Source organism: Varroa destructor, unplaced genomic scaffold, assembly GCF_002443255.2.
Source record: "Varroa destructor unplaced genomic scaffold, Vdes_3.0 BEIS01000001.1, whole genome shotgun sequence".
NCBI lineage: Eukaryota > Metazoa > Arthropoda > Arachnida > Mesostigmata > Varroidae > Varroa > Varroa destructor.
Window position 1 is genome coordinate 21135618 of NW_019211454.1, and position 14032 is coordinate 21149649.

The window sequence follows — 14032 nt, forward strand, 5'->3', positions numbered from 1 at the left end:
AAAAACTGGAATATATGTGTGTATACATACATACATACATACATACATATATGTATATATATATATATATACATATATACAATGAAAGATGGTAACGGTTTGACGGGATGTCTTTTTAGCGGTGATTTTATAGCGGGGCTTTTCGTGCTCGGACTTAGCATGTCGTACCTGCATCGAAAGTCGGCGTTAGTTTGTACCGTCGTGGAGCGCTTATTTTTGTCCCGAGTAGCTTTTTGACATCCGTTTAATGACTCATAAGAGTAATATAAATTGGAAATCAATTAAGAGGGCGCGTGCAACTACATCATGTTTAGTAATCTCTTCTAGAAAAGTAATTGTTTTGTATAGAAGGAATGGTGTAGATGGATAATAATCCGAATTATCAGCTCTTTTACAGGCGAAATCGAAGAGTCTTAAATCATATGACAGCATTGTTCGTGCGCACGTAGTTAGCTAAGACGTTAATTTTCTGTCCCGTTTACATTTGCTGAACTAACAAGAGTAGTTTTTTGGTATATGTCCACGAGTGCTATCTATTAATGGTACATGTTGCCCTAGATAAAGATCGTTGTTGACCTTAAAAATTACGACACCACTAGTAGCGGCGCAATGATCCGTGAAAATATCAATGCACTACTTACTTATGTGAATAGATACGATAACTTCGGTAGAAAAACGGAGAATCACTCATTCTAGAGTACCGCTTGACATTCTGCGTAAAATCTTTGTACTGCCAGGTATTCAATAGGAAAACCCAAGTGTTTTGTCTGTACGCAGAGCTACGTGATTATTACCACTGATGTCCCTTCGTAGAGATTCCTTGTACAGTCGTAAATTTAAAACAACTGTCCACGTGGAACACAAATCCTTTTTAGGGGTACTTGAAAAAATCGTGGACGATCGTTTATGAATCTATATTGTTTTTAAACTTAATACGACAAGAATATAGCAATGAACACATCATACAAATTTTAAGTATTATGCCCTTGGTGATAGAGGCACCCACACCCAAACGGGTGCGATAAACGCCGGATGCAGTCCGAAATCAGCCTCGTCGAACATGTGACTTTAGATACGCCTTGAACAAGATTTAAAGTGATTTTAAGTAGTCGTGAAGTAGATTCTTTGTTTAACCAAGTTCGTCCTTTTATTGCCTCCCCCGTTCGTGGCTGTAGTTATTCCCAAAAAATGCACCTCTTTTTTTAGCGGGTAAATCTATAGGAAGTTATCATAAACCAAAGCCTTTATTATTGTTGAGTATCGATTACAATATTGAAGCAGCTCTTTATTATTTGTCGGCTTAGGCTTTTGACGTCTTTTAGCCCATTATGCGCACTAGAATACGCCCCTAATCTGTGGGTTTCACAATAAATGCGGTAGATTCATGGATACAATGTGAAGCAAAAAGAAATGTTTGTATGTTGTTTGTCAGCTGTAATAGAATGCATTCATCGACTTGTTAATTTGTTTAAAATTCAAGTTACGTACGTTTGTTACAGTTCCCATACTACATCAAGCTTTTTGCCCTTGGTTAGCTTCAGTTTAGTAAGCGAAGATTATTATATACTAAGATATTGCTTGCGGTAATTTCTATGAGACGTGTCTTATTCTATAAAACGGATTGAATTGTCCAGACGAGTCGAAGCGGAAAATGTTTTCAATGTTTGTTGAAAAAATATTAACATATAGGATATCTGCCGCCATCAGTCTTCTCTGCGACAATCTAATAGTAATAATATGGAGTTCCGTGCTACACGTGAGGTGTATTCGTGTCACTGGCTCAAGCTGGTGTAATTTCGAAACATGTTATTTGCCTCCGAAGCCGGTTTTGTTGTATTCTTTATTTTTGCGTTGATCCGTGTCCGAAATGAAGTAATTTTCCCTATGTGCGTGCTGAACATGACACAACATAGTGTTATTCTTGCAGCTAAAGGGAGAGTCGCCAATTGATTTGATCGATGCCCCAAGATCATCGTAGAGTTAAACACCGACATAAGCTGCCGGCTATAATTAATATACGTTTTTCTTTTTTATTTTACTAGAAAACATCGAGCGGCTTCATGCAAGACTCATCATCTCTAAGCTCGGGGGTGTAGTGTTGATAAATGAAGCCCAGAAATAACCAAATAAACATTTAGTATTTTTTAAATATACAAAATCTTGGTAAATATATCATGCTGATTGGAAAATTCAAGAATTCAGCAGGTGACAGTGACAACTGGCTAGATAAATGGCACAGTTGTACTCACTGCATAGATAGGTACATAGCGTTTATCATGGTAGAATTCAAGTGCCTTCACTGCCTATGCATTTGCGAAATGGAAAAGATTTGACTTATTGTTATAGAACGAAGCTAATCAATGGTCTTTTGTTTATAACTAGTTCTTTACATCTGTGATTCTGTGAAATTCAGAGAGAGATCATGAATGCTTACAAGACAGTTATATGGTCTACACGTGCTATTTAATTGGCATTTCAATTGGGTTAGTTCAGTTGTTAGGCCATCTCGCTATATATCAATGGTCGACAGGAGCGAACCTCGAAACGACTGTCGCCTAACATTAGCACATGTAGATGTATCTAACTCAATTCAAACTAGCCTGAATCAGTCTACGATATGCTTATTATCGAGTTTTCAATACACGCTACATAGGTAAGTAATGATTTGGGTCCACATAAGTGTTCTCTTAGGGTTAGTGAATCAGATTAAACAAACGACCAACTCTGTAATAACGTTTGACATAAAAGCTCCTACCTGGATATGTGTATATATTTTATTAGCTTCTTTGTCTCCACGTCTACGAATGGAACCGGATGTTGTCAAATGCCCATTCACAGAGAAACGAAGATGACTAAGCGGCTTTACAATACAATTTAGCTTGTTTCAAGTTAAGCTAGGGCACCGCATTGTCGTTGGATGGCCTCACGTTGTACCTGTTATTGTTCTAAAGACAAATGTTCAGTTTCCGGACTAAGCAATATGTAAAATAATACAAGCGCGATCCTGGATGAAAATAAACTGTAAATAATTATTCAACACCTTGCGCGGTTATATGGGCCAGGATATAGATGTCTTCCGTGGATACATTCTCAAAGATTAATTCATTTCACGTAGTTTCGAGTCTGTGCGGGCCGTCTTGACAAATACGCTGATATAGAAGCTGATCTGTATAGGCTAAATTTGCTTAACGTTATCGTTGGAAGCAATTCGTATCACAAAAAAGAATTACGTGTTCAAATGATGCCACTCCATTCGTCAAAGAATGATTTGTTTTATAGACAAAATGAATTTACTACAACCCATTGGTGTTTTGGAAGAAGGGCCAATTAGAAGTAGCAATATCGATAGCCCTAATATGACTTCAAGGTGGGAGTATATGGGCAACTAATGGTATCGTGCGAATAAGTAAATCTGATGGGAAAATGCTGTTCTTCTTAGACTAAGCTCAGAGGATGAATGATTAGAGAAGCCAATAACCATTTACTAGCAAGTAGAACAGTTTAAACGTTATGGTTCGTCTGCCATAGGTCCACATAAAGGTTTGTTGGGCATCGTCAAGTCGGATTTTAAAAGGTGCTCAAGTTACTAGTACATCAATGAGTTCAATTTTGTGCATGAAGAAAGGAGAAAAAGTAGCAATGTGTACACCATTCTCCAAAGACGACTGCACAGGAGCCCTTATAACTATCGTGGGTATGCATTATTCTGGCATTAATAATTGTTCCTAATTAATTCTAATGATTATTTGCGATGCGGTATATATGTTGATAGCAATGTATTGTCCGGACGATCCATTCAACGATAAAATCGTAAACATTTAAATCCAACTACGTGTTACCTAGTGTTGACAACAACCGCGTACGCTACAACAACTACGATGTCGTAATTTAACTTGCTGCATGTACGTATTCTTACCGAGCTAAGTTGTACTCCGAGACCACCTAATTCTGTCAATTTCTTCTCAAGTTAGAACTGACGGCACCCGGTTTCTAAACGTAGGAGCCATTGAACCCCTGCTCACTATGATCATGTCATGTAGCTCAGTATAATAACTTCCCTAAGATGTAACTTGCTATCATTTTGCTTTTATATAACTTATTCGAGATAGGCGAAACTGTGATCGAAAGGTCATAGCTAAAAATACACTTACGCGAATAGCACAAAATTTCTGACCTGCCTGTATGTAAACTATTTTGAAAGCTTGACAGTATCGAAACTTATAACGAACGTTTCCGTGCTATAAAAGAAAAAGAATTGCTTTTATAGCCCCTTGTCCCACATAGTTCTGCTTATTATCCTTTTTCTTTTACGTAATTGCATTTTCAGATGGGTGGAGAGCACGGCGACGGTAATCACACGACAAAGAGCTCTTTTTTACTAGGCGGTTTGACATGTGATACATGCGTTAGAATTATTGAGAATCGGCTACTCGACCTCCATGGAGTCAAAAATGTCCAAGTGGGTTTCTCTACATTGATAAAAATATGCAGTCCTGGGATGTTAGATCTTACTTTCAATTCGTTTTTAGGCGAACTAGTTATTGTTATACTAAACACGTAGAGCGTGTGCTACAAAGCCGCTTTTTTTTTCTAAAAATCAGCTAGTTCAGGCTTCAGAATGCGTGTTTTACTAAGCTTTGTTGCACAGATATGCCTCGAGACTCAATTGGCGTCGGTGGAGTATGATTTCTACAAGCTGTCCATGTCCGAGATTGTACGTACCGTATGCAATCTTGGGTTCAGTGCTAAGCCGGTGATGAACCCAACGGGGGCCGGAATCCGAGATGTAACATTACTCATTGGAGGGATGATGTGCAACGATTGTGTTCGAAAAGTAAACGAAAAATTACGCGCCATCAATGGAGTTTACAAGTACGCATTTATACGATAGCTGTCCAAACAGAAGTATCAATCTTATGATATTTGTAGAAAATGTGAAGAAAATATAAATAAACTCTATCATACGTAATCTAGAATCCGTTCCATGTTATTAGTGTGCACTTAGTCCTAATTTTAAGTACTGTAATTAAGAGTATTACTATAAATTGATGGTTGTGTTGTTCTAATGAACCGGTTGTGTTTATTTTGGAGCTTGAAACCGAACCAATTGTTCGAGAAATAATGTCTGCGTTAATAATATATGCTTAAATGTGCGCGCGCTAATGACATTTTTGATCGATGGTGGCGTAGGGTGGAGGTTTCATTGACGGAGAATCAGGCATCGGTCTCGTACGAGGTGACTCTTGCATCTGTTGAGCAGCTTCTTGTGGCCGTTGGGGAGTTGGGTTTTGTTGTTAATTTACCTGACAACGTCCCCCTTTCGCAGGTCACCTACCATCTCAAAGACCTCTCCTGTGAAATATGTGCTACGTCGATTGAGCGGGTACTCGTCGATAAGGAAGGTAGGATAAGCTAAATAGGATGTAACGTTATATAACAGCATGTGTTTGATGCCATTTATTTTGACAGAGATAGTACTATGACATATTTATTTATTCTATAGGCCTTTTGATGCTATCGGTGAGGAAAACGTAGAACCTATTTCTCTTCGGCGCCTCATCTTTCTCATTTCATTGCTTTAATCAAATTAGATAAAATTTTCGTTTATTCATCTCTGTTAGTAGTAGTCTAGAACTTCATATATACATGTCAACGACACAGTATGCCAATATTAATGTATCTAGAAACATTTAAAACCATTAAAAACACTTTGCGTCATATGGTTTTACAGGTTTTATTAAGTTTATAAAAATAAGATGTGTGCCAAATGTTTTAAAAATGATACCAGGGCAATGAACGGCATGATATTTATCACAGTTTCTTTAGCATATGGAGCATTTGCAATCATCATTAAGCTCGTGGGAACCCGGTTTCCTACAGAGTCTAAGGCAGAACTCATACATGGCCATTCGGTGTTCTTCATCGCACCCGAAACAAAGAAGTCTCCATCGATCTCCGCAAACTTTAGCTTTTAGTTTTTAGGGTCAATCTCTAACGTTTTCGTTGCTTGGAGTTCAAAATGACGACGTAAATTAACGGACGACAGTGACGCGTCGGCTAGCAAAGACGCGAGACGATTTCGGGTCACTATGTATAGTGAGGTTTTTGAAAAGGGAGGTTTTGACGCGGTTTAATTGTTCAAGCTTCTTTATTGTAGGACCGTCTTGCGTATCTCATCCATTCAAAGTAGACTTACCTTCGAACAAGCTTGAGAACGGTTGCAAGGGACAAGCGATGAGGCGCCTTGATCGCTTATCCGGCCAATACTGCCTTTCTACACTGATCTATCCAGAAAAACTTTTACCGTTTGTGGAGAGGAGCAATTCCAGCAACGAAAACTTGTTTATATAGACAAGAGGCATCCTGGCGAAATGTTAAGCTGTGCTACCTTCCCTTCGTTGTCATCACAAAGCTCCAAATCCATCACCGTCTCGTGGAGTCGGGCTAGAGCTACCTGCGCTTGGAACCTTTTCAACCTTTATATCAATAAGTCGCCTAAATACAGGATAACTTCATTTAACTTTTTGGCTCCTCTTATTTAATCAGAAAGGCTCTGCAGCGAAATGGAGTGAAATTAGGTTGTACTTTTTAGTCAAACCTAGTCTGTGTAAAAGGTGGGAGTTCGGCCACTTCGTCGTCAATTTTCCTATTGTCCATTCGAGAAGGCTAAGCACATTCATAGAGACAGCCATCTCGGTCACTGTGACCACCTGGGCACCGAGTCGAATGCACTGAAGTCGACGAACACCGCGTATAGCTAATAACGCGACGTGGTCAGTACCCTCTTGACGTTAGCCATTAGGATGCTTCACATTACTTCGTGGAGGGCTCTCTTTGGAGCCGGTATTGTTCGGTTGTAATAACGTATATGCGTTCTAACTTGTTGTCCAGTCTCAAAGCGAGAAGGCCAGGTAGCACCCCATAACAATTTTGTTCGCTATCCCTCGCTAAGGTATCGGCGTGATTCGATCGCCCATGCCTCAGGCAATCTTTAGCTGAATAGCATCTATCCTCTGGGGTGGGAGTGTATAAGTATGTAATCATTTATTGAACAGAGCCGTCCAGCACGGCTGCAGAGGTGATTTATGAGGACCATAGAACTAATCAGGCAAGCCGCCGAGCTGCCCTAATGCGTTAGCGGCGATAAAGTGAGTGTCCAGCCGTTTAAGATATTGTTTGTATGATGCATACATCTTTCGACAGATCGTTTTAAAACAGGAAGCAAAGGAATCAGACCGTACCTCCACCATAAGTTTGATCGCCATCTAAACTTTTAGCGTAAGGCTACAACGTTGGTTGAACTACTGCGTGTGCCGTGGAGGACAGAAGGGCTATACTGTATATTAAAAAATTTAAAGTGCCCGCTGTGCAAAAGATTCGGTATCTACCTTGTAACGTACAAGGAGAATTTCGTGGGTACATTCCAAGAGCTTGTCTATATTTGGGTGTCAGGAGCTTGACGTGTGACGGTCGGCGCAAATGCGACTTAGAGAGCGAAGTCAATCGCCATAGGTATATGAGCCGAATGCTTACGCCGTTTGACAGTGAATGATTGTCATTCTGAAGCTTTATCCTATACGTGGTTAGGTTCGTCGTAAATATATCAACTTTCTGAATGTCCTAGGGAAGTCGGTGTCGATTAACTACCCAGCAACTATGGTCTGCAACCACGTCGTAAGCAAGGGTCGTAGTACGGTCAAGTCTGCTCAGTCGAGACGGGCGTTGACGCCGCCAGCAATGATCAGAGGAGGGACAGAATAAGAAGATAGTGCTTCCAGTTCACTAACAATCTTCTTCACTAACACGTACATTAACTCCGAAGCAGCCGGCTGAACATATCTGCTGCTGCGAGACTTCGTCGCTAACTGTTTCGAAGCACAGCGTGAGTTCGCCTATCTTATGATTTTAGCAAACAGATTGCCTCTACTAGGGCAACAAGGTTTGTTGCTCTTCACTGTAAAACAATGCACAGAAACACTGGACTAGTTGCTCAGATCTTCGTTAACACGAAGACTATTGTTGAGTTCTTCAATGAAGGAATGTGCCTGAATTGCCGTCTTCTCATAGCACAACTGTTAGTTTCTCCAGCCTTGCGGCAAGCTCCTTGGTCATTCTCGCGGGCGGCGTTGGCCTTTCAGGGTCTATGCTGCTAGAAATTATTTAACAAAGTGTTTGATCGTTGGCCGTGGTGCAACTGTTCGGTCTAATACTGCTGTCTCTATCGACGATTCTTTAATGGCGGTAATTCGTCCTTTTGATTGCGTAGCGCATAAGGCCGATCTTATACAAAGGTGGTTCAAGTTGTCGTGCAATTAAAATATCATTATATAGGGTACAATTGGTGCAGGTGAATATCAAGTTCAAATGTAAATTTTGGCATTCGTTTTGTTTGTTTTGATGTTCGCTCATTTTGTTGATATTTTATTTAACTAAATAGGTGTGCACCACGTAGAAGTGTCCCTCAGTGAGAAAAGCTGTTCGGTATCGTTCTTCGACTATAAACTGAAGCCGTTGCAAATTCAAGAGTATATTGAGGCAACGGGTTATAGCTGCGAATTAATCACTCTGGAAATCCCACCCCAGCTTAAGTCAGCTCTTTTCCGGTAAGCGCTCATAAACTAAACTGCTACATACCTTCAAGTAGCTATCGTAGCATTGTTTTAATAGCTATATAGATTTACAATCATTTTCATTAGAAACACTGCTTTTTATGTATTTGAAGCTTTTGGTCTTTGGTCATTTGTATTATATACGTTTTATTATGTTACTATGCGTATTTGTACGGCCCTAACTCTGTTCTGCTGTGTGGCATAAATATTTATTGTTTGATAAACTTAGTGTCATCGGAATGTCATCTCAGTCGTGCGTAGGTCACATTGAGGAACAACTGGCCTATCACAAGGGTGTAGTGGGCATAAAGGTATCACTTGAGCTGAACACCGCCGCCGTTGTTTTTCTGTCACAAGAGACAGAAGCCGAAGATATTCGTGAAGCTGTCGAACACCTGGGATACAACTGTTCTCTAATTGAAGATCTTGGCGAAAAAAACGACGATCTTGCTAGCGAAACTGAAAAAGTAACGCCAGATAATAATGAAACAAGCCCTCTATTAAAAGCCAAGGTTAGTAGTAATAATTTATTGGTATGTTTCAAAATAATAACGTTTTTATATCTAACAAAAATGCAGTACTTCATTTAAATTTTTACAGTTTATTGTATTGTGTATTTGCCGTAACTTTCTACGGCCTTCTCCTTTCTCTCACTAGTTTACCCAATCCCGCTCGAATTTCTCAGGGTTGCTATCGAAAAGTTTGTACAGTTAGTCTCATTGTAACTCGACTTCCTTCATCGCAAAGGTTATTGACAAAAATTTCGTTTTATAGTGATCAGAAAAGATGATCACGCTGTGCGCGCGCAAGGTTGAAAAATATCATATATGCGGAAGAGTGTGCTACTGAAACTTATCCAAAGACGGCTTTTGTTCTGTTTATTGGATCTCCTTCCGATAGACAGTATCGTTAACTCGGTGTAACTGGGTCATCTAAAGATGGCTTTTGTTCTGTTTATTGGATCTCCTTCTCATAGACAATATTGTTAATTCAGTGCAGCTGGGTCATACAATGATACTTGTTGAGACTTTTTTCAAGGCTTCTCTCAAGCACTTCCCAAAGTATACGACTTTCTATCCCAGTAAACGCGAATTTTTTTTCTTCTAAAGGATCATGCTTAACTTTGGGCTGAGGGGTATCTTTTTAAACTGTCATTTCTTGATCTTCTTCATGTTGATGTAGAAGCACTTATTGTTATCCGCAAGATTTTTCTATAGGCCACTCTGGCTGTGTTGTTTTGTGCCGGATGCGTGTTGAAAAATAATGAAAATGTTGAGAAATTATGAAAAATATGATCAATCAACACCCTGAGCGCCCCATGAATTAATAAAAAAACGAAAAATAATTGCTTTATTTTTAATTTTCAATTAATCAGTTCAATTAATCAGCACGGTGGAGTAGATAATTTCTCAAAAGTCTGACTAACGTGCATCTATTTGAGCGTGTTGCCATGCTAACCATAGCCAGCATGCACGCTGCCACGCTGTTCTAAATTGGCACAAGTTATTTCTAGATTTAGGGAATTAGGGGTGAAAGGCAAAATGGATTTGGAAATGTAGGGTCCTATTATTAAAGGCTGATCACTGCTCGCATGGTTACCATGTCGTCTCATAGGTATGCTAGAGAAACCCCAGCAAGATTTGCTGCAGCTAGACTTTTAATACGAGCAAGTTCTTGATGCTATACCCATAAATAAGTCGTAACTGATAATGCTAAAAGAAGACAAACAAATGCTTCTCAGAGGTAAGTTCGTGTTGTTACAAAACACCCGGTACCTATTCTAAAAGGCTGTTTGCTGCTCAATCGTGCTGCCAAAAACATATGATTATGTGTCCAAAGTTGCTTTTGACCTTCTGCTTAGAAATGATTACGTATAAGGTTGTTAGAAGGGCTTTAGTTTACTTTTATTTACCTTCACTTACCATCGAAAGACAATTGCTTTCAACTAGTTGTAATTTTCTGGTGGTAAGCAGTATCTTTTTCCCTTAAATTTAGTTTCCAAAAATGAATGTTTATAGCTAAAAGGGCATATTTTCCACACTTACCTTATTTTGCCTTTCGCAAAAGTTAGAAAACTAGTTAAGAAACATGGAATATTTGTTTCGTGCGTAGTAAGTACTTACTTGAAACGACTGCTTGAATGTGGTTTGATATGTTCAAGGATGGAATCCTGAGCCTGAGGAATATAACCCACCCCCTGTCACTCATACGAGGCCCATGAGAACCGCAAGTGATAAATAATTCCGTGAATCGGCCGAAAAGATGCGCTGAGAACTTTCGGCAATATTGAATACCGAAAAGAACGAGCACATGAAAGTATGGCTTTTTACTGGCTCCCAGTACCTCGCCCTGCACTGAGCAACATGCGCCCATAATCAATTTCGTAGCAGAATCGTCATAAGTGATAGAAAATGGCACCTCCGCGTCAAAATCAAACAGAGAAAAGAATTGGCAGCTTCGGGAGATAAGCCTAAGCTCCGATAAGCATATCTTCATAACAAAACGATCATGGATTTGGTGCACCTAAAACGGCCATTTATACCGGAGAATGCTCCAGGAAAACAGGTTCAAATGCATCAAATAAACGAGGCTATGCAACAGAAAGGACTATCGGGCTTAATAAAGTTATACGTCTTTGCGACAATGTTAGACCATAACAAGGCAAACATCGTTAAAACAAACACCTTAGTGGAGGTTGTTTTGTACTTCTTCCTTTTTAATTAACACCTATTCTGGTCCTTGACAATTGGAACCCATAACAAAAACTGATTAGCGAGTTTTTTAGTATTACACTTGAAAATTTCTGACAAGACATGGTATCTTAGTTGATAGACAAGAAAGGATCGTAGGATTTTTAGAGAAACACATTTGATCGTTCCATTGGCCGCTCAAAGATATGTTCTCCGATACGCCTATAAGGCCGAGGCATTGCCTCGAGCTAGCAACATCCACAGAGGTTATTTGTGCAATGTGAAAATAAATTATCTATGATATTTGATACCTTATTTTCTCTAATCGAAGTTTAACTTAGGCTTCATAAACAGGTGTTAGGCGTAGCCACCGGAGATGCTAAATAGATTGCACTGTTTGCCTATTTTTTCACCAGAACGATACTCGCTCATATTCATCTCAACGGAGCCTCGAACTGGCTCTCCAGAAATCGATAGGTAAGCACTTGTAACAATATTACTAATTAGTTACGTATTTTGTATTTAATAAATCCTACTTTTATATATTTCTATTTGCCATAAGAAAATGGCGTAAATTCGGTAATGTTCATATTTTAATAGATATTACTTCAATTATGTTGTAAGCCTTTCCATGGAATACCAGATATCTTGCACCTTTATACTGACATCGTTCTGAACTAACACTGAAGTGAGGTGACCGTTCATTATGAAAATGACTGTTTTTAAAGTGACCCTCAAAGCAGACTTGCGTTAAACGAAGTTTCATTTTAGAATTTCTCGTATTGCAAATGGTCGAAATAAGCGGCGAAAGAAAAGCGCATAAGAATTAATATTTCACGGGTACAAAAGATAAAAAACGTGTGGGGCAAATAAGCACATCGTTTTACCTTTCTTCTGATAAGGCCACATTTGTGATAGGATTTCTATCTAGTTACAGGATTTAACCTTGAGTACACAATAAACCTATGCGTTAGACGCATGCAATAACCATATTCAAAAACAGGCATCGTTTCTACGATATGGTTTCTTGAACAATATATGACATCGTCGTTTTTAACGATCGTTATCTTTAAGAATCTTCGGCAATTTCGCACAGCCTGCGATAGTGTACAGTCTAATTTTGAAGAGGTAATTTGTTGATTCAAACACCAAAGATGACAGGCAAAGGGAGAACAGGACGTAGAATCAGCTTTAAATTTCAAGAAGTTCAAGACTCTGGTACGTCTGAGACCGAATAAACTAGATGCGAGTACGTATAAAGTTTCTGCCATGCGCAATGGATATAATGGGCGTTGTGTTGAGGCGGGCAAAATTTGACGACGAGAACGGGCTGTATTTGGTTGACTCATAAGGCCCGGATACGTGCGATGTATAAAATCGCTCTTATCACGTAATGTCTCTTTTGGTGTTGTACCAACCTTCAATGTACAACACTCGTAGCGGGTCACTTGCTGACTAAGCACCATTAATACTCTTTAACATTCGTTGTTTATTTGAACTAGGATTTAAATTGTCGCTTACTTAGCATTACCCAAAACTGGTAAAAAAGCTTTTTAAATGGACGTAACCTAGCTTGGATAACATACTTTGCTCTCTTTATCTCCATTGGTAGACTTCGCCCGCAGTGGCCAAAAAGAGCAAATTCTGCACGTCTTTTACCATGCGAGGCACAGACCTTTCGGTTCACGGCGAAACTATATGATGCGAATGTAAGCCAGCTTTACTTCATGAAAAACCTTCATATATGCATTCATATAATATGAAGACTGAAACTTCAAAGCAAGGAAGGCACTTGCATGCGAAGCATTTTCTGTTTATAGCATTCTATATTTTGTCTCACGATTGAGTACGGAAAATTCCATCTGAGCGCCAATTAAATTATACGCGATGTCGACAAAGCTAACTAAATGTTCTAAACCTTCGTGTTGATTTAAGGCAGCGTAAGGATTTTTGCAGCCAAATCCTGCGTGACAAATACAGTCAGGTACAATTGCATCAGCGATTTGATTGATGCTTATTCATCTTACGATCACATAATAAGTTTTTTCTATCTTCTTTGAAAAACGGCCCTGAGGCTTGACCAAGCCGATGCGAATTTGACCATTGCTTTCTGCAAAAGGTCCTGCATCTTCTTTGCTAATCCTAGCGGGCATGCCCTTTAACCGGTACCTTTGAATTGTTCATAAGGGAGGTACGTATTCCAGTTGCATAAGCACTTTCATTAGTATTTTTATTATTAAATAGAGTAAGCAAAGAAAAGAGTAATACCAGAGCTGGTCAAAATGGTTCACGTGGCGTGGTTCACCTGACCTCTCTGAAGAGGGAATGCAAGCGTCAAGCCGAGCAAGTCCTTAGGTGTGCCTTGGGTAACCCTTAAATTAAAACCTTTAAATCAGTAAGAATAATTATTGATTCATTACGCGATAAATGACAAGTTCTCATGAACTCAAATTTCACTTAATATTCGTGTTAGAACCGTCAAAAGAAGCGGAAACATCCAAACCCTGTGGGATTTTTGCCATTTATTTATTTCGTGGTAATTAGATAATAACGGTAATGTAATTTAAAGTTAACTTATCATTTAATCTGTGTTTAGAGAAATAGGAACGCATGAATCAAAAAACAAAGTTAACTTAGTATATCGACATTAAAATTTCTGCATTGGACATAGGAAGCCCATTGCAACGACAAGATGAATGAAAGTATCATCTGAGTACACATTTCAACGATCGC

At 39.1% G+C, this 14032-nt stretch overlaps 1 protein-coding gene across 1 annotated transcript in view; it reads left to right on the forward strand.

Annotated features, from left to right (window-relative positions):
- The window catches only part of LOC111243425 (copper-transporting ATPase 2-like), a 22789-nt gene continuing 8757 nt past the window's right edge, over positions 1-14032 (forward strand). The window contains exons 1-8 of the mRNA XM_086992820.1: positions 1-16; positions 3529-3690; positions 4328-4459; positions 4649-4872; positions 5191-5402; positions 8438-8603; positions 8839-9121; positions 11716-11776. Of these exons, the coding sequence (XP_086848946.1) occupies positions 3598-3690; positions 4328-4459; positions 4649-4872; positions 5191-5402; positions 8438-8603; positions 8839-9121; positions 11716-11776 (1171 nt within the window). The 5' untranslated portion in view covers positions 1-16; positions 3529-3597. The remainder of the gene's footprint in view (positions 17-3528; positions 3691-4327; positions 4460-4648; positions 4873-5190; positions 5403-8437; positions 8604-8838; positions 9122-11715; positions 11777-14032) is intronic.